The sequence below is a fragment of the Pararge aegeria genome, chromosome 11 (assembly GCF_905163445.1).
Source record: "Pararge aegeria chromosome 11, ilParAegt1.1, whole genome shotgun sequence".
In the NCBI taxonomy this organism is placed as follows: Eukaryota; Metazoa; Arthropoda; class Insecta; order Lepidoptera; family Nymphalidae; genus Pararge; species Pararge aegeria.
The window spans coordinates 14,058,178-14,085,625 of record NC_053190.1 but is presented as its reverse complement, the minus strand read 5'-3'; the positions used below and the strand labels follow the sequence as shown (position 1 = coordinate 14,085,625).

Below are 27,448 nucleotides of genomic sequence, written 5' to 3'. Positions count from 1 at the left end.
TTAAACGATAAGTTTTGTCTTTGTTATCCTCCCATGCTACTAACTAAAAGTGGTACGCGGTACCCGAAAGTCCACCTTTAATGATCTAAAAGAAAACATTGTTGTGTCTGTCCAAACTTGGAAAGAAAGTCCCAAATTGGAATACGTTCATATAGCTATAACGTGATATCTATGATAATTCTCGCAACGAAAAATCATTAAAGTTAATTTTGAATACATCTAAATAATGAAATAAAAACAACGCAGTATATTTTATTTAGTAGCTTTTTTTAATTCGCTGCTTTTAATTAAGGTACTTTTGAATGTCATTTATCAGCCAACAGGTTCGCGAGCTCGTCACAAATATCACTTATGTCTCAAAACTTCAACATTATCGTTTCGTCGTGTCCCGCCAGCAACGCGCCCTTCCCGCAAGCATCTTGGAATGCGATGGGCGTTGGCGTGGCTCAGGTGCACAGTCCGGAATTATCCACAAGCGAACGTGCTAACACGTCAGCGGCCGCTATATCACTCACTTTACCTTCAAAATGTCCACGGACGTGGAACATGAACTCTGCTTTACCGGCGAACTCTTGGCGGCACATGAGGCATAGATGGTGTGCGTGGGTGTGCTGTCTTTCGGGTGCGTAGTGCGTGTGCCCGTGTGTGAAGTACGCGCCGCCACCTGCACCTTCGTTGACGACAGTTGCGGTGGAAACAGATGCTGTGGCGATACCGTGGCCATTCAGTATCTGCTGGTTCTGATTGTGGTGGTGTAGAAGTTGCAGCTTCTCCTGGTTTGTGAGGTGGACTTTATCCTGCTGGGAATTTCGTATTGGCTTAATGAATATGCCATGTAAGTATTCAAGCTTCAGAGTATTCAAGATTATCCTACTTCCCTACTTAATATTATAAATGTGAAAGTGTCGATGTTTGTTACTCAATCACGCAAAAACCGCCGAACGTATTTGGATGAAATTTAGCATGCATGTAGCCTTTGACATGGAAAAGAACATAGGCTATCTTTTATCTCGATTTCTTAAGTAGTTCCCTAGGGAAATTTAAAACTTGTTTACGAGCTCATTAGACAGCTCCGAAATTTGGTAGCATGCCACCTATGCTATGGACAAGGACATGTTCATTCTATATCGAACTCTCAAATAGTTTCCGTGGTAGCATTAAAAATTGTTAACGAGCGAAGCTTTAGACCCAATTCTGAAGTCCAGGCAAACGAAGTCGCAGGCAGAAGCTAATAAGTTCATAAAGCTTGTACTCCCATACATTTGGATGGACTGGTTCACACATAGCGGAATCAGATTATGAGTTATACAGAGCCAAGCTCATTGCAACATTAGCACGTTTGCCTCAGGCTTCACGATCAATCTGATGTTTTAAGATATGTGCGAGGAAAGACGTAGAATTCAGATTATCAATTAAGAGAGACATTCCGGTTGTGTGAGGCGAGGCCTTAAGATGAATAGAGGCAAATAAATTATTTTGTCTCATTATTACCTGATGTTGCGTGGCTTGCTGCATCTTGTCTTGCAGCAGTTTGTTGTCTGGCAAGTGGGACTTGGCATGCGCACTCCACTCGTCCCTGGTGGCAAACAGTCTCCCACACAGTTCGCACGACCAGGACACCACCATACCAGCAGTCGCAGCCGCCACTGCTGCGCTCGTTGCACTTGTGTGGACCAGGTTTGTGTTCTGGAAAATATAACAAAAAACATAATAAAAAGAGATAATAATAATAATATTAATCTTTATTTTCCTAATTTGAATTTTCTATAAACTTTACACTAAAAATAAACGAAGAGATTGTTTACTATAAAAGATTTTTTTACATAAAACAAAAGGCTTTGCCTGAATTGGTCGATGCTCAATATTGGGACGTTAACAAGCTGAGTGCTATGTTGGAGGATCATTATTTTTTATTAAATAATACACGCAATTTGTTGCAAAAAAGCCACTTGTGTTCCGTGACCTGCAATTCGCTTTTTGTTATTTGTTCCCTTGGTGGGGGTCTACTAACGTTGTGTTCTGATTCGGAGTCGCCAAAGACTCAAACTTCCATTGAGCTGTGTGTCCCGACTTGTTCAGCGATTTTTTTTTTTCGATTTCGCTTTCGCTTCTGGTTCTGTTACGGATCACCGAATCTCCGATGTGATTACGTATTGATACTTCATGTTTAGCATCCTCCATCGACCATTGCTTGGTCACTGAGCTTTCTTATAAGGCTTTAGAAGTTATAAACCAATTGGTTACACGCCGGAAATCAAACCACGTATCGCCCACTAATAAGATCACTAAACTACTCTGATGATAATGAAAAGTCAATGGGATTTACCGTAAAGTTGTGTCCTGGTACCTGGCAGACTTGGATTGCCTGCTGATGGGAATGCTGCTGTTGTTGCTGTTGCTGCTGTTGTTGCTGTTGTTGCTGCTGCTGTGCGACTGCCGCTATTTCTGCTTGACTCGGTTTTGTGTCTTCTTGTTTTGTTAACTGCGGCTTTACGTCGTCTAGTTTCAGCGCTGTATAACAGTTCTTTATTAATCGCATCTGTTATCGTTAAAGTATGTCGTTAAATAACTAGTAGAGTACTAACGCTATTTTTTATTTTTTAATAGATTATGGTAACTTTATAATTATACAACGTGTAACCGAATTACGAAATAATGTCGAAGGATGCATAATTATACTGTAAAAATATTAAATTAAACGTAGCATATTTACATTTCCATACAAACGAATTAAAAACATTCTAAGTGTTTACTTATGACAACCCTGTTGAAGATAAAAGACCGACACGCACAAAGTACCTACGCTATGCGACGTGTACCTAATAAAGTAACATGATTTTAATTTAGCATGTGATGTTAGGGCTGTATTTAATTTCCTTCAGTAAAAACTATGGAAGTGGTTTACTCAAATACTACTAGGTTTCACATGTTCATGTCATCAATGTATCTCTTAAGCCTGTGGAGTATTATTTCGGTTTTCATTTACACGTTGCATAAAGATAAGACACAAAACAATAATATCCTTTTAGGGAGATTTCACAATTAAAAGCATCGATCCATATTTAGCTCAAACTCAACATTGTTTTAACTCTAAAGTCTAAGTTGCAGCTTCTCGCCATTCCATCAGTTATTATCTGAATAGTTGGCAAATATTTTTGGGTTTTTCTCTTAAAGAATTGTCAGTACCGACCATCAGAGTCAGTAAATTATCGATGTCAATCCCCTTGCTTCATAAACCACGTTGAAACACCTGTGCCGGTCACCGTTTTTCTAATTTATTTCATTTATGGTTTCTCAAATTTTAGTTCTACATGATTTATTCATACAGAACATTCACATATTTGAATTTTGAGAAAAAAGAAATAAAAATCACCAATTCACTAAACTAACCGAGAGATGTTTACATAAGACTCGCTCCACAATGCCATATTTCATAGCCTAGCATTGAAAGGTCAAGTAAGTAAGAAATTTTGTACTGTAGTTTTTATGATTTGAATAAGGAACATCGCGCACGGCGTATCTGAATAAAATCTGTTCATTCCAATATTGCCATATCACTCTAATACTCACAAGATTCTGTGAAGTGCGAACCATTGAGTATAGATTGTATAAAAAATCATTCAACATATAAACAAAAAAGATTTTATTGCCTTGCGAGGTGTAAATAGTAGAGTATTCAACTCAGGGTTTTCCTTCGTTTTGGGCGCCCCTGAAATCCTGGTTACACTAAGGATTTTAGATGGAAAACCCTTACTGCCATCGGGTCGGTTAGTCTGAAATCTCTAATTTTCTTGGGATTTATCCCGGCGTCCGTTACGTAAGATATTGTTGAAAAATCTACAATTACAGCCATACTAATACAAAATCATCGAGACATAAAAGGGGTTCATAAAATCGTATAATACTAATAGAAATAAACGCAATAAAATAACATGAAAAGAAATAAAACGTACGAGGTATAGTAATAGTCCGTTTACCAAGAGGAGCAATGTTTGACGGCGTTATGTGTTTTAATTTGTTCATGTGCAGCACTAATTTGTCTCTTCTCGCAAATGCCTTATTACAAACTTCGCAAACGTATGGCTTTTCACCTGAAAAAAAAATAACTCTGGTAAACATACGTTTTGATAGTAAGCGTAATTCTTTTCAAAGCCCTTATTAGATAGAAAGTTGAAAATAAATAAATAAATTATGCACGTTAATTTCTACACGACATCGTACCATCTTGTTTGTCAGTAGGGTGGTAACTAGCAACAGCCGAAGCCTCCTTCCATAAAACTGTTAGCAACGTGATTAAAGTAAATACTTTGTATTTACTTCGTCCAAGTAAACATTGACGCGATGACGGAAACGTTCGATATATTGTGAGATGGTGATAACAAAAAAAAAACATCCGGCTAAGTTTGTTGTGGGCTTCTTCTTAGACCAAGACGCGTTTGGAACCCTCGTAGCTTTAGTTTTAAGTTTACGAATGTGGTTATCGCCATCATCTTACTACCGTGTAATTCTTATATTTTTGACTTTGACTTTGACTTATCTTGTGTCTAGTTGCTGCGGTCTAGTAAAAACCTTTAACTTGTTCTACAAATGGGTATATTAAATAGAAGTCTCCGAATTAATTTTCTGTTACAGTTCATAAACGGAGTCATCATCATAATCATCATATCAACCAAAATGAGAAGGGGTTAAGACCTGGCCCATTGCGGATTGGATTAAGGAATATATAAGGAATATCATATAATTACTGTTACCTGTGTGTATTCTCATGTGTATCGTTAATTTATCTTTACGTGCCAGTCCTTTCCCGCATACCGTACATTCAAATGCTTTGTTACCTAAAACATTGAGAATTGTTTTAGCGAAGTTACCACATACTTAGTTCAACAAACACTTTATTTTTAAGATTTTGGATTGATAAAAAGATAAATAAAAATTGTGTAAATAAACATAGCATTGACAACGTGTTTTTTTTACTTTGCCCACTCCTTTGACAGCAACTTCAATGGTAATTGGAAAGCTAGTGCATATTAACAGAGCAATACTTAACAGGGCATGCAAGGAACACGTTTTACAAAATACCGCCATGTGTCTATCAATATCAGCCTTAACTGTTAAGCCTCAGGTGTCTGTAATAACACCGGCAACAATGCCCTTCAGAACGGAACAGACGAGATCTGTCATAAAAACTTCTACAACTACTGAAAACTGCTCGTACGTAGTAGTAAGCGAATTTTTACCTTCATTGGTAGAACTGGTGGGTTTGATTGCAGGATGTTTCCTTATAGCGGTGCCTTGAAGAGCTTTTAGACGCGTCCCTGGGTGCATGGATCCACCTTCCGCATACGGTTCCGTAAATGGTATTAGGTTTGGTCTCGGTATATTGTTTGTTACTTCAGGTGACCTATCGAAATTGGGATAACTACTACATTATTAAGTACTCCAACTATTTTATAATATTAAAGTTACTAACCAACATGTTCATATGGAGTAGTGTTCACAGGAAATGTGTATTTATTTATTTATTTATAATGGACAACCAACAGTAGATACATTAAAACTTGCTCTTTTTTTTGTAATGAGTCACATTTACTATGTGACTCATTACAAAAAAAAGAGCAAGTTCGTTCAACTGTTAACAGGTTATCACAGCATGCATTAAAAAGTAAAAAGTAATTCCTATAAATTATTTACAGTTGTTATTAGTATGTTAATATAAACCTTTAAAAGTTTAAATAAATATTTAAAGCTAAGTTACAATGAATACTTTAACTGAATCAATTATTAGGAAACAAAACAAGAATGAATGAAATCAGATTAAAATAATTAATATTGATGTAATAAATAAAATTAAAGTTAAACTTAACTAACTAAAATATTTAAAATGTAAGTCAGGTTAATTAGTAGAAAAAATATCTACTTTTCGTCCAAATTCAATGTAACTGTCATGAAAAACCAGTTGACCAGGAAGGTATAAGGCATGTCAGATGATTTTAAATTAAACAATGTACTTCAAATAAATCCAGCAATTGAGTTTGATTCATCGGTTAACGAAAACACTGAACCGCATAACTGTTATTGTTTTTGAAACGGTGCTAGCACTGTGCCAAATTATTATATTTGTCTGTATACACAAACTTCTACAAATTTTAGAAATAAACGTAAGATGTTTTTTTTAATTTATCGAGACTATGACTCTATGAGTTTTCTTAAATTATAACTATTTCATATTTTTTTTGTAATTGGTAGTTGAACAAGCTTTATCTATAATAAAGACTAATGACGACAATGCATTATCTGCAACCTCAATATATCTAATAAATAAATAAATAATAATAAATATATTACGACAATACACACATCGCCATCTATCCCCAAAGTAAGCGTAGCTTGTGTTACGGGTACTAAGATGACTGTTGAATATAAATAATATACAGAAATACTTAGAATATACATATAAACACCCAGACACTAAAAAACATTCATGTTCATCACACGCACATTTTTCCAGTTGTGGGAATCGAACCCACGGCCTTGGACTCAGAAAGCAGGATCGCTGCAAACTGCGCCAATCGGCCGTCTAAGGTTGTGACAGACGGACAAAGTCGTATCATGGAAAAACAAAAGAACTCTATCATTTCTGCAAAGGAAGCCTAAAAACTAAGGGACAGGCAATGCAATATAGTAATAAATAAAATGCTATCCAGAATATTTTGACAAGCTCTAAAGTTTTGTATGACGAAACAACTAACTTTAAGTAAACCGTGTAAAGACTTTATCCAATAGTAGTTAAGTCTATATAAGCATAAAAGCTTTTTTATTACATGTATTTTAGGTGATATTTCAATTTTAAATCAGCCTATATTGCCTCATGTTTTTTTAATGTTTTTATTTCATTACAAGTTAGCTCTGGACTGCAATCTCACCTGGTAGTAAGTGATGATGCAATCTAAGATGGCAACGGGCTTACCTGTTAGGGAGTTTGGTAGTCATACCCCTAATCGGTTTCAACGCGACGTCGCACCAGAACACTACATCGCTTAACGACACGTCTTTGCCGGTACGGTGGTAATTACCCACGGCCAAAGCCACCTACCAGACCAGACCAGATAAAATTCAGAATTTATAGATTTTCAAATTGCCCGAAACGAACCCGCAACCTCCTGCTTAAATTCACAGTGCTCACTGTTGCGCCAGGGAGGTCGTCAAAACATCGTCGACTTCCGGTAAACTCTTAACTCATATGAACTTGTTCAAATGGACATGCTGATAAGTTTATAAACCAAACGCAACTTACCAGTTACCAAGACTTTGCAGAACGCGTACTCCACCTTCGAAGCCCATTCCTACGTCATCTGGTACAGTGAAGGTAGAGTCAGGCCCACCAGTACTCGAGCTTACTTGAGGCACCTTTATTGGAGAACTGTTGATAGTTGCGTAGTGGTGTTGTGTGGAGCTGACAGTGGGCGGGGATGGATGCCCGGGGTGAGTATTGGTTTGAGCCTGCTGGTATTAGAAAATATTTGTAATGTATATTGCATAGAAGCAGGAGTTACTTTGCAGAAATGCATGAAAAACTATGAAAATTAAACTTAATTTGCTATATTCTGCAAGAAGCAGGAGTATTTGTATGGTGCTATTTATAATTTCCTCAATCTTTATTTTCCACACCAAAACAGATCTTCGGCAATGTACTCTCTACACACGACACAGTAGCATCTATAAGCTACTTACTGATTTTACAATTCTTTCTGGGATTTGTTTTCTTACTCGGTTTTTTAAATTTAAAAAAATCTTGACTTAAAAATTTTTATTTACTGTTTGTTACTTGTGAAAACTTACTTGCATTTCCTGATGATGTCGAGAGGTGTTATTGGTATTATTAGTTTGCTGTTGTTGCTGTTGATGATGTTGTTGTTGTTGCTGCTGTTGTTGCTGCTGTTGCTGCTGTTGTTGCTGTTGTTGCTGCTGTTGTTGCTGCTGCTGTTGTTGCTGTTGTTGTTGCTGCTGTTGCTGCTGTTGTTGTTGCTGCTGCTGCTGTTGTTGTTGCTGCTGCTGTTGTTGTTGCTGCTGTTGCTGTTGTTGCTGTTGTTGCTGTTGTTGCTGCTGCTGCTGCTGTTGTTGTTCACGCCTGGCAGCAGCAGCAGCTTGAGCCATATGTTGTTGTACAGCCACGTGTGCCTCCAGATACGCTGTTTTTTGAGCTTCCGTCATCTTATCCATGTTGACCGTTCCATCCTGTGTAAGGAATCAACGTGTTTTATACAGTTCTAAGTCAATCATCTAGCGTCTGAACATTTATAATTATGTGAAGGACATATATCATATCTTTTTTCCCTATTTATATGAACTCCATATTTAGTTCATAATAATTCCCCGAAAAGATCCCGAATAAGAATTGTACGACTATATCAAAAAGGTTTACGGAATAGCGTTTGCTCCAACGTAATTTTTTCCGCGAATTGCCAGTCTCGACTGCGGATTATTTTCCGTCGCCTTCAATGAGTGTCTTTGATGCGGTCGGCGAGGGAAGGGAGGCGCCCCCTAGTGCATTCACCCCGCGGAAAGTGAGAACGGTCCCCCTCTGTCAACTTTCATTCCGTAACACGAATGTGAACACCCCATGCTTAATTGCCCAAATTCGGCAAGGGGTGGGTTCAACGACCTACCGGATATAGGGAAACGGACGTTGACGTTCAGGATTTCCACGTGGAATAGTGGAAAATTGAAATTGAATATCAGTATACTAGTAAGAGGTATAATTTTTCTATTAAAGCTTTTCATATTTAAGTAGGTATAAAGTCGAAGTAAAGTCTAGAAGGAGCTTATGCATTGTAGTTCTTTAGGTTGTAATGATAAGATAACACAGATCACAGATACTCAAACCAGGGTATAAGCATTATTAACACATTCTTTACTCATGAAAAGAATGCATATCTATCTATGTACTTTGTTTTCGGTAGGTATATGAACGTTATACGAATGATAATCCGCCCGGTGTCTTACAGTGCGGTGGTATAATCGGGAGAGGAAATAAAATCTAGTATTTTCTAAGGACTTTCTTTGAAATATATCCTGTAAAACAAACGAATTGACTATCTTATGATGACCAAGATTTTGGAGGCCCAGCAGAAATAGTGGTTGATCTTTAAAATTTTTGAAGTTTTGCCGCGTTAGGGTGCATCTTTTTAATTTCCTTCCGTCACAATTTAAAAAAGTGTGACACGGCATTATCAGAAACACTCGAATGATCTGCATTCGCGTTTCCATTGTTTGACGAAGGCCCCTCGAAGATAAGGGACGAGGGTCGGTCGCGGGGGGCCTTATCAATTCTGCACTGATTAAAAATAAACTTACCTAAACTGGGGAACGGAACAGGGGTGAAGTAAGTGCTATCGAATTTGAATATCAAACCGAATATTTTTGATCTATGGCACGGACATTATTTATTTATTCTTTTGATGCCGGAGTTGCTTCCCTCATTTCAATATTCACATATCTTATACTAAAAGTATATACACCTGACGAGTTTGTTTGATTGCTTACTTAAAATCATAGAATTCAGGAACTACTGGTCTGATTTAAAAATTCTTTCAGTGTTAGTTAGCCCGTTTATCGAGGACGGTCATAGACTATATATCATAACGGTAAGACCAATAGGAGCACAGCACCAATGATTTTTTTTTTTACTTTTGAGAGTTTCTCTGCGTGCGCATCGTAAACTGTTAAAGTTTCGATAAAATCATGTATGACAAAGTTGTATGGTCGTGGTACCGTATTTTTTTTTTACTTCGCGGATTTAAAAGTGTTTATTCGACTCCGTACTAAAGTAGGTTAAGATTGGTCCAGTAATTGAGCCAATCATTGATAACCAGTAGGTAACATATATCCCTTAGGCATCTTTATATTTCCCGGGATAAATAAGTATTTTATGCCTATCTCCAGTATGCAACTTAACTTTGTGCCAAATTTTATTAGGATCAGTGTTGGCACATACACCAAAAGAAATTTAAATCACGGACGAAGTCGCGGACAACAGTTAAAAATAATATCAAAATGTTCCGAGAACGTATATGAGGCGTATTTTTTGCACTCTGTTTCGCCTCAGCGGGATAAAACAAAATATTTTACTTTTTCTGCTTACAAGCGTTTAACGTTTCACAAATTAAATAATCAAGAAAAAAAACTTACTCCAAAATAAACATCCGCAAACAGAACCTCCATCTTCGAAAATTAATAACAACACATCACATAAATATCCTGAAACACATTTGGCCAATAGCTGCGCTGCTGCAGAAGGTTAAAACTGCGTGTTTGTGGAAATATCCATGAAAGTTGACGTCATTGTTAAGACGGGCACCCTCCGTGGTATCTATCTACTAAGTGCAGAGTACGCTAGGGCGATCGATTACACTTTCCCTTCGGAATGCACCTGAAGCTAAGGGGGATTATTGCGTGCCCCCTTGCCTATGTGAACTAGGAAACATTTTTGTAACCCTAATAATACGTAGGGAGGCGATTCAGGCACCAGGATATCGCAATACCAAAAAATATACCTACATTTAATAATGATTTCTGACGCTCAAATACGACTAAAACTTTCTATTTCACCTAGTAGGTACGATAAATATACGTATATTATATATTAAAATTTACGAATATTCCGGGTCAACATATACGATACTTTTATCCTGATAACCAATAATTTTCCTCCAGGAAATGGGATGAACTTTTTTATCAATTTTACTTCATAGCTCCGTTAAATTTGAACCGATGATTTTAATAATCTTTTTTTATTTGAAAGGGTATATCAATCAATGGCAAGGCATATGCGATCGGACCTATTCTTAAAATACCCTCAAACATTGCCAGGCATTATTAATTTATTAATATTAAATACAATTTGGTCCGATAAACTACCTAAAGGAATGAAATGGGGAAATCTATTAGTATAAACCACCTTTAAATTTGAAGATATATTTTAAAATTAAATTAAAATTTTATAATGTCTATGAAAGGGAAAGAATGAAAGATGAAACTAAACAGCAAACTTTAACTGATCAGAAATTGTAGAAGCATGGTAAAACGCCTTAACTGTAACGTAAATCAGATAAAAATTCAAGGGTAAGCTAAAAGGGAAAATTCTGCAGTCTCTGTACTTGAGTGTATTTCCCCCTTGTTTCAGGGAAGGGTTGCTATGGTGTCTGGAGAGCGAAGAAAAGTTCGGCGAAAAGGGTGACTATCCATAACACTTGTGCAAGGATGCGTAGCGTAAGATACGAGGTAGCGTAGCGTACTAAGCGTAGCGTACGGTAAGGCGTAGCGTATTTTATAGTTTAACTTACTTTAGCTATGATAGAAAAGAAATAGTATTATATAAAACCAATAGGAAAGGGTTTAACCTTAAGTTCGAAATAGAATAATTATAATGTTGACTCCATAGAGAACTAACTATCTGTATAAAATAAACAGTATAATTTCCAACAATAGTATTATTTCTAGACATCAGACAAAATACGGTTTTAAATATATCGGAGCTTCTTCCTGAACCATACGGTTTCAAAGCTTTACACAAGTCGTGCGATAAATCAAAGCTGATTGCTATAAAAAGGTGTGGCGAGTAATGTATAAATTTACTAATAGAGTGGTTATCGTTTTTATTCCTTAGCTTAGCTTAACTCTGTTCTTATTCTGATGGAAAATATCTCAGATTAAAGTTGACTGCGTAGCAAACCATTTGTGACTTTGTGTTGAAACAACAGCACGGCTAGCATGGGCCAGGAGACAATTGTCTCCGCGGGGAAAGGATAAAAATTTACATCTCCCACAGCTTTATAAACTCTCAGAGCACTGGCGCAGAAGTGGAAATAATATCCAAATAATATCGGTAATAATAAACGGGGATAAACTTCTCCAATGACATGTTCCCGTGCTTTAGCAGGTGGACACGTTAATTATATCCCCAGTCAGGGGATATAGTCGGGGTATATACTTTTTATCTCCTGCCTGCGCTAGCCCTGCAGGAAGTATAATATCTTCAAATTATTATTTAATTTCCTGAACTATATTAGCACACAACAGGCAATCACACTTACTGATATTTGAATAAGAAAGTGTGTTTGTTTATTTGTTTGCTTGTCCTTCCTTTACGTCCAACCAATCAAATTGATTGGACGGAGGGGGGGGGGGGGGGGGGGGGGGGTTTGGGATGGCTTGATAGCGCACTTGGCCAGCTTGGTGGATTAGGGCTTAGACTCGGGCTAGGCTTAGAGTTACCACTCTAACGACAAAGACATAAAGCTAAGCGATTTAGCGTTCCGATACAGACAGACAGACAGGTACTAATAAAAAAATACAATTTGACCCGTTGCATTTTTGTTATAAGTATAGATAATGAAATTGCACCTCGTGAATTGTTTATAATTCTGTACTCCCGTGATTCATCATCACTTTCACTTTGTCAAATGGTGCTTTTCGAAAAAAGTGCACAAGTTACGGTAAAATATATCCAATTCGCTATTGGTGTGCCTATCGATTTCTCCAGGATACCTTGACCCACCAATATACCTGGTGGCAATGAGATTACTTAGAAAGTATTCCGTTTCAAAAAAAAAAAAAACTTTCCAGATCGGGTAATAAAAAAATAAATAAATAAGTAAAGTGTTAAGAGTAAACTAACATAAAAAAGACATCCGAATCGAGAACCTACACCTTTTTAAAAGTCGGTTAAAAGTAGAGGCTTTTTCTAGATATTACAGAATTACCAATTTACTAATTAATTACCAATTTAATAATTTGAATTACCAACCTTTAAATAACTTAATAAAAGAAGATTTAGTCTTTACTGCTGCGTACAATAATACGTACGTAATAACGTAATACGTAATATTAGTTGACTCTTGATACCTAAATAATTACCAGAGTTGGCACCTATGTATAGTTTGTGAAAGAAGACAAACTCTACAGCGCTGCATACAGTGGGCCTATTTTGATCATCCATCACATTAGTGGGGAATGTTGAAGCGGTGATGTTCTGGGTGTAGTGCAGTCCCCCCGGTGGAGGCGGGAGGCGTAGGAATATCCTTCACCCCGCTAGGTCAGGGTTAACGGTGCCCCCGCTCGGGTGCCAACCTACGACCTTGCTTCCTATATGCGTGTACCTGCACAGCCACAGCCCTTGCACGGATTAGGCATGTTGCATTTTAAACTTCTATTGCGATGTTGTGATGTTAATATGCAAAATACCAATAATTTTATGACGACCTCCCGAGCGCAACGCTGAGCGCTGTGAACTAGATAGTAGGTCCCGGCTTCGACTTCCGGCAGGGGCAATTTCTGAATTTTCTCTGGACTAATCTGGTGGGAGATTCTGGCCGTGGCTAGTTACCATCCTACCGACAAACACGTGCCGCTATGTGATTTAGTGTTCCGGTGCAATGTCGCGTGGAAACCGATTAGGGGTATGACTACATACCGCGTAACAGGTTAGCCCGCTACCATCTAAGACTGCATCATTACTTACCAGGTAAGATTGAGTCAGGGGCTTACTTGTAGTGAAATAAACAGTACTTCTACAGGTATGAGATGTATAGTTTTTTCGTCTTTTAGCCACAAACTACTCGGAGAACAACTGTATGTAAATAATATGATTATTGTGCCACAATTTTTTTTCTAAAAGCACTAAATTTGACGTGAAAATATTTGGTAGTTATTAATAGTATTGGAAATACGATATAAAGTTACTAGCGGAATACCTTATATAAGATTTATCGAAGCGGATTTTTTGAAGCTTAATGTTTACTTTTTTTTCTGATGATCAAACTATAAACGGAATAACACTGCACAGGGCATGCAAAGAACACGTCCTACAAAGTTCCGTTTTGTCTATAAATCTGACACGTAGGGATTAAGCCTGGCAACTAAGTCCCCAGACCAAAACACAGTGCTGTGCAGTGCTTGGAAGAAATAAGCATTGCTTTAGTATTATCCCGGACGAGCTGTCCAAAGAGCTCTCCTACTACTCAAAGCTTAATGTTCATTATACAGGGCTAAATAAAAAATACCAGAAAGCTCTCGGTCGTATGTTGTTCACAATAAAACTAACCTACTTTTGTTCTACAACTTTTTTTAACTCGATAGTTTGTGCCATATTTTACATAGATACTCTACTCTTTACTACTCTGTAAAGTAACAGCGACAACAGCGCGCGAACCAAGACCCGCACGCTCGCAGCGGTTTGGTTCACACAGTGTAATGTCACGTTACAGAAATAACATGATTTATTAAATTTTTGTATGAAATAAATAGTTACTTAATTTTGAAAAGTCGTACAACAAAATTTACTAGTTTAATTGGTAAAAACTTCAAGCCCAAGAGCTTTTTGGTATTTTTATTTAACACTGTATACCCTCCGATGACTGAATTAAACCCAGATGACAACCCTTATTATTATAAAATGGTCCAAAACACCAGTTAAATATTTTATGCGAAATAAGTTCTGGCCAATCTGTAAAATAAGTAAAAGTTTACTTACGCGGTTCGTATATAATATTGATTTATGCAATATAAAATTATTGATCTGTGTAACAATTTAAGTATACTTTATTTAAAATGTTGGGAACATATGAATTTAAAAAAAATCTCACATATACTTGATTTCAAATACAACCTAGACGATAACCCTATCTAGTATAATAGCTTGAAATTACATTAACACGTGTATGTTTGTGATTGTAAATGCGTGTCGGAATTGAGTTTTATATAATTTAGCATCGATTTAATATGTTACTGCTGTTATTTAGGACCATTTGTATATTCTAGGACGATCGCAGCAGAGAACCTTTTTCTGCTGCGTACAAACTGTGACCCCATTTGACCTCAAAAGGAAACACAGCTAATGATTTGGTCGTCATTGCGAAGGTGCTATTTAAGGCAACTTTGTAAAGCTATTTCGCTTAAGGTATTGCTGTCAGCAAAATGTTGTGAAACAGTAGTTTTTCGATATTTTTAAGTAATGCGTTGCGATGGGTATCCCAGCAATCTGTACACATCGCCACTAAATTAACATAAAACTGTGTAACTTAACGTTGTTTCGTTCTGTAGATTGTGATTAAAACGTGGAACGTATCGATTATCGTTGGGCCACTTCAGGAGTCCGTGATTTATATTGCATTGTATCGGTTTTCCATTAAAGAGTTTAGCCAATGTTTTATTTTATTTCTTGAAATAGTTTGTAGCTGTAGTTAATAAAATATACAAGCACCAAGGTACATTATTAAAAATGATAATGAACACTTATTAAAATGTTCACAGATTAATAATAAATAATAAATAAATAAATATACTACGTCAATACAAACATCGCCATCTAGCCCCAAAGTAAGCATAGCTTGTGTTATGGGTACTAAGATGACTGATGAATAATTATATGAATAATATACATAAATACTTATAATATATAGATAAACACCCAGACACTGAAAAATATTCATGTTCATCACACAAACATTGTCCAGTTGTGGGAATCGAACCCACGGCTTTGGCTCAGAGAGCAGGGTCGCTGCCCACTGCGCCAATCGGCCGTCAACACTGATTTCGAACGGCAACATTCTTGATACTGTAATGTTTTAACGCAACCAAAATACTGAAATGTTAGTTGACATTTATTTTTTCTTTCTTTTAATAGGTACAAATATAACTGCGCTCGGCTTTACTGTGATAATTGAAAGGTTAGATGAAGTGCATAGTCACTTACCACCTGGTGAGATTGCAGACAAGTGCTAACTTTAAGTGCAATAGAAAGTTGAATCAGGTTTCTTTTTGGGTCTCCATTTATAGAGGTTACGCCCGCCAAATCGCATTGGAGCAGCATTGTTAGTGTAGTCTATGCTCTAAAAATACTTTGTCCAAAGGTGCGTCTAAAAGTGCTTTGTTAAGAGAGGCGGCATTGGCCCAGCAGTGGGTCTCTATATTGAAAGCGGTTACGTATTAAAGTTTTCAATATAATAATGTAACTCTATAAATATTCTTTCTACAAATATATTCTGTGCTCTATATTAATAAAAAATCTGAAATTAGGTTGATCATAACGATATTTAGTTTCCATTTGAATTTCTTGGAATATTGAGATTCCTATCAGTGAATACGACCATAATAATGTAGGTTGTATCAAAAATATCTTACGATAAACCGAGAACGTTACATATCTATTATATTTGTGCAAAGTCATCAATAATGGAGTGCCCAAAAACAAAGAGTTAAAACGGACATGCGTACCCAATATACAAATTCCCAAGTGGCATATAACACCTTGTTTCGATGACAACCTTATGACTATCCAGTTAGAGTGGATAATTCACGGTCTTGGAAGACGAAACCTAGGATATTCGATAACAGTTCGTGCAGAGTGTTTTATTGGGTTGGAAATCGTTTGTCGTTGTTTTGCGACTTAAATGGGACTAGTGAGTTGGATATTGTGTGTTATTTGCTGAGGATAAGGTTGCAATTTGGTTGTGTTTACGTCTGTGGGTGTTGGATCGATATGGCCGGGCGCGCGTGGTCGATACAGGGGCTGTAGCGCCGCGACTCCGTGCATCGCCCGCCGGCCGCCTGCCTACGACACACTAGCAACATTGTACCTTTGACGTTTAGCGAGCGATTTCGCCGACTCCATGATTTACATGTTTATTACGTACCTTTGTTAAAGAAACAAAGGAGAGCGCTCAAAGGCATACAGTATTTAAATTACTTATTGCTGTTCGTTGGGTTAGATATACCTACTCCATTTTATCATAGCTGAATGAATGCTAACAATTTTTCATCAGGTACTTTTTAGTGTACAGTTTGTTTTAAAAGAAGTACAAAAAAAACACCTGAGTGTTAATTAATGAGATAAAATAAAATAAGAGATTTATTTTTTTATACATTCAATAACGAAACGAATGTTTTGCCAATTAAGAAAAAAAAATCTATAGAGATAGGTAGGGACATTAATCTTTGATATCTAACGTGACTCATACCTACCAACTAGGTAGGTACGTGACTTTCAAATAAGTATTGTTTTTGATAGAGTGCATTGACGGCGGATTATTTCTATCATTTATTATTTTTCTTTTTTTTTTTTTTAATTATTAACAATGCTTAAGAATAAATTAAAAAACACTATTAAAAATTTATAAAAAAAAAAAAACTTCCACCCTCCGCTTGCGGGGCTTTTGAATGCCCAAGCAACCGGTGGTCAGGGCTCAAGAGTGAGAAACCTCCTCACAATACGCGCCGTTTCAAGGACTACTGCCTTCTGTATCCGACCCTTGATCCAACAACCAAGCGAAAGCTTCTTGAGATGTTGGTCGAAGCTTTTCGCGAGAAGACCATTGACTGAAACGACTATCGGAACAACAAAGGTCGACTCAACATTCTACATGGCGGTAATCTCGTGAGCAATTAGTATATTAATAATTATACTATTAGTATATTAATATTATTATTAGTATAATTATACGTAGATACTATTAGTATAATAGAGGTCTATGGTTATAAACAATAACACGCTACAGTGATACCTAGGTAAGGTATCGTCGAAGAGCGTTTAAGCGGTCTAACCTATCTCTTACCTTACTTATTTTTTACATTTTTATTTATTAGCTTTTCAAGGGAAACAAACAGTACACATAAAAGTAGTGCCGTATTTTTATATCACATAAACCAATGAAGTTTCCACAACTTAGTTATACATATAATACGATACGATACGATTTAATTAAATAATAATAATTCCCTAATTTCATAATATAAAACATGTTGCATTTGCGCATTCTAGATGTCAAGATCCACACCATTTAGCATCATCTTAGCATCTAGGAATATCTACCAACATTATATTATATACCTACATTACCTGTATCAGCGGATGAATAAAAAAGACTACATAGAACTTGTTCAAGCCACAATTAATACCTACAATTGCATTATTTATTGTTAAATATAAATAGGTAATTGCAATTTTCTAGGACGAAATTAACCTTTTTCTGCTGCGTACAAACCGTGATCCCATTTGACCCCAAAAGGAAACTGCTGATGTTAGGAATGAAATGATCGTGAGGAAACCTGCATGTCTAGGCGTTCTTCAGAATGTTTTCAAAGGCGTGCGAAGTCTACCAATCCGCTCTTGGTCAACGGCCTAAACTTTTCTCGTGCAGCGGCAAGGCTAGCACGGGCAGGAGACTATTATCTCCCCACGGAAAGCATAAAAATTTAACTTCTCCCACAGCTTTATCAACTCTCAGAGCATTGGCGCACAAGTGGAAATAATCTCCAAATAATATATGTGTAGCAAAAAACGGGGGCAAACTTCTCCTACTCTATGCTTTAGCAGGTTGGCCACGTTAATTATATCCCCCTGTCAGGGGATATAATCGGGGGAAATCATTTTTGTCTCCTGCCTGTGCAAGCCCTGCTGGTGGTGCTTGGTACATCAACTATCACTATAAATAAAATATATAGGTATATATCTATTTTATATCAGGAGGCAAGCAGCTGACATAATCAATAACTTTTTTTTTATTTGACTCGCAAATAAACTGGAGAGTTATGAATAATGGAATGAAGATCTTTAGAATTCATCTCACGGTAATAAGAGACTCGATATTGCTTGGTTTCCCTTTGTGGAAAACTTACAGAGCGGTATATTCTCATTTTGTGAAGAATGGAAAATTATTTTTGTTTTTAATTATCATATTAACTTGACTCTTAATAAATTGAAACAAGGAAAACCATTTTCATTTTTCACGTTGCCATCAATTTTTGTTAAGAAAAGATTATGTAGGTACCTCTCGCTACCTTTTGTACCTCAAATGACAGTTTTAATGTTTGTTTTTTTGAGTTTGTCAATTTTCAAAATAAGTTTTTATAAGCGTTACAATTACAAACAAATTATTTAAATCCACGTTTAATATCGCTGACTAGATTACCAATGTATTATGCAAACCATTTTAGAAATAATTAATGTTAGGTATTAATTATTTGTTTAGGGAAGGAAGTTCGAATGAAATAATTATTTTTCTTTTATTAAGATGACCCATATTAAAACAATCTTCTGTAAAATTGACGATTATTTTTAAAACTTGTACACTTAGCAAGGTTTGTAAAACTTGCATGTGGCACTTGATGTTACAAATATGCATATTTGTAACGACACGGTAATATAATACTATACATATATCTGCACCGATATGTAGTTGATATTTCATGGACACATTTAAAGCGCTTTGCATCTTTGTTCCTTTATATGCACCAAGAATGCCTGGAACGCCCTTCCAGCTTCCTTTTTCCTTATTCATCATCATCATTGTTACTAACCCATTATCGGCCCACTAGAGGGCATGGGTCACCTCAGAATGGGTTTAGGCCGTAGTCTACCACGCTGGCCAAGTGCGGATTGGTGGACTTTTCCTCATTACATGCCTTGAAATAAGAAATGATAAAATATTTATAAGCAAAAAAATTTAGTCGGTTTTGCTCTAAACATGTTTAGGATACCGTTTTTGTAGGTCAAGCGTATATTTTTCAATAGCACCGCTGTGTTTTTTCGCAGGCTGGCAGTCATAACGCTATCCTTCCTCTGCAAAAACCGCGGAATTCCCAAACGCATCCTGAAGCGTTTTTGTACTGTATTCAGATCCTTTTCGAAAACTTCTCCGTAGGTTTATGCCATGTACTTTGCAAGCTGTTGAAAACTTTACCTACATCTATTTTATTATTCATTTATCTATTTTATTATTTTCCCACAACTGGAAAATGTCTGTGTGATGAACATGAAAGTGTTTCTAGTTATTATTAGTATTTATATATATTATTATATATATTATTTATACTATTATTAGTATTTATATATATTATTCATAAAAAAATATTCATCAGCCATCTTAGTACCCATAACACAAGCTACGCTTACTTTGGGACTAGATGATTATGTGTGTAATGTAGTAATATATTTATTTATTTAGAGTAGGTATCTTGCTAAGTCTTACGTTAAAACAATTTAAAGTTGGAACCCGTTTTTGAAATTCATGACAACTTAAAAATTATTTACTAAGGACATGTGAATGAGCATGAATAGGTACTTTTTTGTTATCAAGCAATATTCACCTTCGAATTTTATCGATCAACGTCATTCTTTATTATCGATTTATGAGATAGGAGCTATCTGTCTTTCAATTGATCGTTTGACCAACATCATACGATAATTGCATGTTAGTTATGTATACAAATAAATCAAATTGAAATGTCTGTTTGTAATGTCAAAAAGGCCGTGTGGTGACGGCACATCATAATATAATTATTATAACTCCTCATTTTTCTTCGGGTGTCGTACGAGGCGACTAAGGAAATTTAATAGCGAACGGCTAGCAGCGCAGTGCTGCGATCACAAACCCGTCTGCCCAGCGTGGTAATTTTGGACAAACTCTCCCATGTGGAGAAAGAACCTTTAGTCCGGCTGAGGACTTTTGTGTTTGATAATGAATGACAAAAATGCCTTTATAAATGAAAGTATATACGGTAGGTATAAACAAAAACAATGTTATATTGTTGTTTGTTCCATCTTTTATCTGAAACGGCTGGACCGATTTTGAAGTAACTCGAATGTAGGTAGAGGTTTACACAGAAATTAACACAGACTACCATTTAGGGCTTTAAGGCTGCTTAAATTGATTTTCTTAGCCTGCCTAGTGTTTTAGAAAAATTACCTAGACCTTTACTAGTTGAAGCAAATCAAAAACAAATTGAAACGTTATTACATTCAGGGTACGTGCAAAAAATTCAAGGCGGAAGTTCATCCAGACCATTCCTACAAATTCCATTAATTATCACTATAGAAATATTTCTTTTGTTTTTTTTTCCTTACATTATATATTAAATAATATATAATAATTAATAATTAATAGGAAGACGGTTTGTATAGAAAACGTGCTACAAATTGTACACGGACGAAGTCACGGGTAAACACTAGCCTATAAAGCTGAAGAATTACTGTTCATTTGTTTTTTATTCGAATCTAATCATAATTATCATTACCAAACCATTACTGGACACGGGTAGCATTAGGGCACGAGTTTCCTCCCAGAATGAGAAGTGTTAAGGCCGTAGTGTGCCACGCTGGCCAAGTGCGTATTGGTAGAATTCACACACCGTTGAGAGCGTTATGGAGAACTCTGAGGCATGCAGGTTTCCTCACGATGTTTTCCTTCACCGCTTAAAACAAGTGATATTTAAATTACTTAAATTAAAAAGCACATAACTCCGAAATGTGAGTGGTGTGTGCCGGGGCTCCACGAAAGGAAAGCCGAAGTCTTATCCACTAAGCTATCAACGCTTCATATTTGAATCTAATACCAGGATATATATTATGTATGTTTTTTATGCTCAATTTTAACTAGGCTACTGAAAATGCGAAATAAAGTGGAAATGGAGTGTTCAGAGCGGCCACGTAGCATTTTAGGGTACCTACATGTTTAAAGTTTGCAACGTTTTGAAATTGAAACGGCTCATGGTACGCTTTTACGTCTCGTCACAGAGATTTCAAAGATCATTCGGTGTCTGCAAGTCCAGCATAGGTCTAGCATAGACAAGCAAGAAAACGGGAATAGGAGAAGCTAACTACCATCTATTTACTACACGTATATTATTTGAGATAAAACTGTGAGAAGAAGATGTTATTATTTTTCCTACAGAGAAAAATGTCTTCTACCCATACCAGCCGTGCTGTTTTAAAGAACTGACCTGAAAGTTGATAGTAGACGTTACGATCCTCATAGACTCAGCGTAGTTCCTCAGCACGGAGTCCGTGTTGAGGCAGCTTTGACGCCATTCGTACAGTTGTTCGAGCCTGGTCACACATCTTTCGCAGATCTTCTTCGGCAGAAAGTCGTCCTTCGATATCTGCTGAATATACAGAAAACAATAAATTGTAAGCAGTTATTTACTAAACAATGAAAATTCTCTTAAAATAACACTCTTGCCTTTTTATTTTAATCAATAACAATTTCTTATTCTTTGAACCATTTTAGCGGGTTAAACCGAGATTTATAACTGTAAACTTTAAACCTCCGAAACCATTGCCGGAAAACAAGTGAACGCTAAATTGGTACTCCTAAACCTAGCTAATTGGTTTTGCCAAGTTATCAAATAACTTGGCAAAACTTTTCGGGAACGGTAATTATTTCTGAAAAACTTGTAAAGCAGCGTAAATGATATATCAATTGAAACAGGTCAGATAACCATGTAAAAATTACAACTGAAGGTTTTCATGGTCAAGATAGAGTGTTATTTTCAACTTCAAATATACCTGCAGCAATAAAAAAGTGCAGTTGTTTGTGAATGCAAAACAATTAAATAGGTTCCTCGGTTGATTGCGGAATCTAAAAAATATAAATTACAACAGTTTTGAACAAAAAGCAACTTTTGAACGAACTAACTTCTGCGCCAAATATGCGGACCAGCACATGTTGTATTTTTTATTCGCGAAACTACAAAATAAATTTCCCCAGAGGCAACTCAATAATCGCGCGCGAGGCAATCGACTCTACATAAAAATTTCATACGTTATTTTACTACGAAATTCGTTGAAACTTGAATAAGTCTACTGACTGTGACTATGTCATATTTTTACTGCTTTTATTGTAATTCCTACTGTTATATTACGAAACAAATTAAGAAATAAAGTTGATTTCAGTTTAGGCACTGTTTTTTTGCAGAGTCGACCAAAGATAATCATTTAGATAGTCAAGCGCTCGTCAATAAAAAAAAAATGTACTTTCAATAATTATGCTATTAGGTTATGGGCATATGAATTTGGCGGAGAAATGGTGAAGATTTCCGCTAGTGGAGTACGTATGAAACTCTTGTACGGGCAACAGTTATATTATTTACATTAAGAAATGGACAAAACTTACATTCATAAAAATATCGCGTTATGTTTTATAATATGGAGTAATAAATTAAATAAAAAATGCACATAAACATATTCATGTATAGGATCGTAAACAGTACAATTTATATCTATAAATTGTAAAACAGCGCTTCGAGAACGTTAACAATCGGTTTCTATTTATTAAATACCCCAAACCGTTTCTGCACAAATAAAATAGCCGAAACTACTCAGCAGAAGTCACCAACAAAGGGTATAATACAACAAGTAAATCAACAAATTACATACTCGCTTAACGACTGAGCATTACATGACGTTAATCCGTAAAACGAACTCACTTGTCGATAGGGCAAGTAAAGGAATGTATGAATTAGGATATTATGCCACGTGCCTTAATCTTTTCAAGCTTTACTATTTGTCGCACAGAAAAATATACACCTTGTACTGATCAGGATAGAGTTTGTATTTGAATGCACTGTGAAGAGTTGGCCTATTGACGAAGCTTATAAAGGAAAATCGTATTTCCTTCAGATAAATTGAACGTGAAGTAGTGCTTAGGAAATTAAAAAAACCAAGGTATTGAATGTTTTAGTTTTCTATATTAAAACATGTATTTGTTTTAAAGGCTTTATTTCTCCATGCATTTATTGCACGAACACCTAGAGCAGCGATGGTAAAAAAGTACAAAACTAACTACTTTTTATCTAAAATCTAACGAAAAGACTACTTAGATTATAGCGAATAAGAATAAATGGAATAGTTATGTTTGTATTGGTGAGCATACAGGTCATCATCTTCGCTAAGGTTGCGTTTATTTTTCCACAAAGTTTTCGTTTTTGCTAACGCATGCTTTGTATGTGTATCAGAAACGTTCACCGAACCTATGTTATTGAGGGATGTTGAAGCTTTATTTAACATAATAAATTGGTACGTAATTGTACATTCCTTTGCCATCTCTGTTTTGCCATCCTATGATCATCATCATCTACCCAAAGCGTAATGTGTGCGTGTCCTTTTGTCTTAAAGTAAACATAGACGAAGTTTAAAATTATATCCGTCAGCATCCCCTGAAGATTCCAAGATTAAGGTAAGGGTGTCTTTCCGTTAGAGCTGTGCGGTTTGGGAGAAGTTGGCTACGGAATGCTACACTGCGTAGCTTTCCTTAGTGCATCCCTAGTTTACATACTTAGCCTTAATCCACAGCCACATCACACATCACATCTCCAGCATGCAAATCATGATTTCTCTATACAAAAAACTGTTTTCAAAGAAACAACCCCAGTGCTTGGCCAAGTTAAGTTATGAAAGTAAAAGGTCCTTATTTGTGAATATAATAGAAATCCTTAGCTAAGCAGCTTAGCACATCTCTGGTGAAAGTAGCCTTACGGCGCGACCTGCAAAGCTTCTAATAACTGAAACAAAGGGAAATATACCAAGCATGTGACGGGGCAGCGGTGACCAAGGTGCGGCTACTATTATTCATACGTTTACATACTCCAAATAAAAAATAAATAATAAAAAAGCCTTTTAATTCTTGCTTACAACATACTGATAACATCAACATTACAAAATAAACAGAAAAAATAAAAAAAATAAAATAACAAGTGACATACTCCAAATACCTAATCACAAATTCGAGCGACGCGATTTGTTCCGTGACCAGCACGTTAGGTTTGCATTGCAGTGATTGTAACTATAATCACCAGTCACTAGTTAATGTGTGTGAAGTCCACCAATTCGCACTGGGCCAGCGTGGTGGACTAGGTCCTAATCCCTTCTAATTGTGGGAGGAGACCCATGCTGGATCCGTAGAAGAACCAGATTCACCGACGATTTAGCTTAACGAGTTAGCTTAGAGAAGCTAAAGGTAATGGGCGGGACACCTAGCTCGGAGAACCGGTCGACGTTTGAAAAAAAGAGCTGGAATGGCATCCTTGCACCGGTAAACGCAGCGTCGGTAAATCCCGCGACATGGTGGACGGATGGCATCAAGCGACAAAAGACCGAGGTTTTTGGAACCCCCTACAAAAGTACCTATATCCAGCAGTTGACGTCTATTGTTTGACGAAGGAGATTATGTCACCAGTCACTTGCCAGTCAGATTACCATGCTCTTGCGGAGTCACACTACAATTTACTAAATGGTTGTTTGAATCCCATCATAAGAATTTTAAGGGAATAATTCCGTACATCGAAAATATTGTACAAATCGTTTTGTAATTAAATTAAAAAAATAAATATCCATCATCGTCCTTTTCGTCAACCTATTAATAATACTTATCTAGATAACCATTAAAAAATCGATCTTGGTTGATTTAAATAGGGTCTTCCGGCAATAGAATGAAACCATATTAGTTCTCTATAATTGTGCCTCGCTGCGGTGGTTTTGAAGACGTTTTAGATTTTATTTAGTTTTAAATAGTTATATTTATAAAACAAATATTTTAATTGTACAAATAAATTACTTTTACTCTAAGGTTTTAATTTTTTTAACCATTATTGTTAGCATTTGTGCTCTTACGTTTAAGACAACGTTGTGACAACATAAACGTATTTAACAATAAAAAAAAGTTGACCTATTCGTTAAAAAAATTGAATAAACTATCAATGAACTACTAAAATATTGTGATAATATCATCAATTGCATAATTTAACAATATATAATTTAATAAAATAGGGTCAACTTATTTTATTTCACTTTAGAGTACTATAGCCACTCGTATATTGAGGTTTTATATTTTTTCAATCTTGACTCTATTTAGTAAAACGCGTATAATCTTTTTATTAAATACCATCTTCAAATGTTCAACAGGTATCGTGTTAACCTTACCGCGTTCAGAGTTGGTTTTCGTAGCCCGTAGAGCGCATGCGTCTACGAGTTATGGCACTCCACAGCTCTACAGTCTACATTACTGGTAAATGCACCCGCCTTGCATGAAACACCATGTTTATTTACCATTATACATATTTGCCATTCCGCACCGTCAATATAGTTAGTGATTTAATATGATAGGTAAGAAATGTGAAAAAAAATTACAGTGGAGTAAAACAATGTTCGTATGCATTGAATATACTTAATAAGCCATTCCGATATGAAATAATTGCTTATGTAAGGCAAGTGAGTGTTATTTTTTGCACTAATAAAGCTCACTACAATAGTCAAACAGATTTGGTTTAAATGTTCTATTTTTATGCTATTCTTATTCTTATTTGGATAAAACAATTAAAGGAGCTTACTGACGTTCTGCGTCCAAAAGAGCTCATTAAAGTAGGAAAACAGTTGTGGATTAAACATTCTGTTGGAACACCTACTTATTAGTCATACTTAATTAACTACTATAGTTTTGAGTGAGTTATTGAATGATTAAGGCAAGAGAGCTAAATGGCATGTTTTGCAGTAAAAAAGCTCACCATAGTGGGCAAACAAGTCCGAAGTTTGAACAGTATCTGCCTCTGCTCGGACTCCTTGTCGAATATGTGGAGGCGAGGCCCGCTCTTGAGCGAGCAGAGCCGGCAGAGGTCGGTGAACGCGGTGAAGTTGAGGTCCTCGGGCTCGGTCATCGCGAAGCACCTGATGAGGAGGTCGAGGAGGCAGGAGTTGTCCATGTATACGGCGGTGGTTGTCGGGTGGCGGGAGACGTCAACGCATGTCGCGGGCACTAGGGGAGGCGTCGCGCCGCCGCTGCGTTCGGGGGGCACTGGGCCCTGCGCTCCCGACGCGCCCCTCGCGCCCCCCTGCGCCCCGACACCCCCCGGACACCCCCCGCCCGCACACTCGCGGGGGTGGCTCGGACGCGCCGGAAAATGCGTGCCAGTTTCCCCGTCTGCAATTGCCGATTGTATTGATTATGACGTCTTAATTTATATTGATGTTACAATGAAAAGGAAGGAGAATGCGCCTTGATATGGCTTTGATGTTGTCTAGGCGGGGTGCCTCGTTCAATATGTTATATGCAATGACCTTAATCGAGTGTAATGTTGTATAAACTAACGTTTATGGCTCGTGTTGACGCACGAATTTATCGAGCTCATCATGGAAGTTTTTTATTTATGAGTGAACCGGAAAGTATGTAAATACTAATATGAATAAATTTCGGAATACAAAACATTATTCAGTATAAAATAAACGGAAATCATTCTATATATAAGTACGAGAACGTATATTTAATTCCTTGTTATTTTAAACAGTACTTGGGTATATATTAAATTTAAAGGCTGTAGCAGCCATGTTTCGTAATCTCATAGGCAATAGGTTTTGATATGAAACGTTTGTAAATGTAAGGAACCCTTTTATTGCAGAAGGTTTAGTTTTTATTTTTTAATTTAATTTATATAGATAATAATGAATACTGTCGTGAATTTAGTTATTGGTATATCTTTATAGCCATTAACAAGAATGGAATTGAATGTATTACTTACAATAGTGTTTACATTCTCTTTTAGGTACAAAGAGAATATAAATAAGCTATAATTAAGAAACAAAAATAAGGTTGGCAATTAACAAATAAATAATGACTTATTTCAATTA

The 27,448-nt window shown here is 36.4% G+C and overlaps 1 protein-coding gene across 1 annotated transcript; it reads right to left on the bottom strand.

The window, feature by feature from the left end:
* Positions 1-446: 446 nt before the first annotated feature.
* Positions 447-26,580, bottom strand: LOC120627586 (zinc finger and BTB domain-containing protein 24). The gene is made up of 10 exons (XM_039895596.1): positions 26,332-26,580; positions 21,775-21,936; positions 7,840-8,235; positions 7,295-7,503; positions 5,238-5,401; positions 4,752-4,835; positions 3,954-4,091; positions 2,327-2,511; positions 1,492-1,686; positions 447-818 (listed from the first exon to the last, which is right to left on the bottom strand). The coding sequence occupies exons 1-10, from the start codon at positions 26,524-26,526 to the stop codon at positions 447-449; spliced, it is 2,100 nt and encodes a 699-aa protein (XP_039751530.1). The 5' UTR covers positions 26,527-26,580.
* Positions 26,581-27,448: the final 868 nt, after the last annotated feature.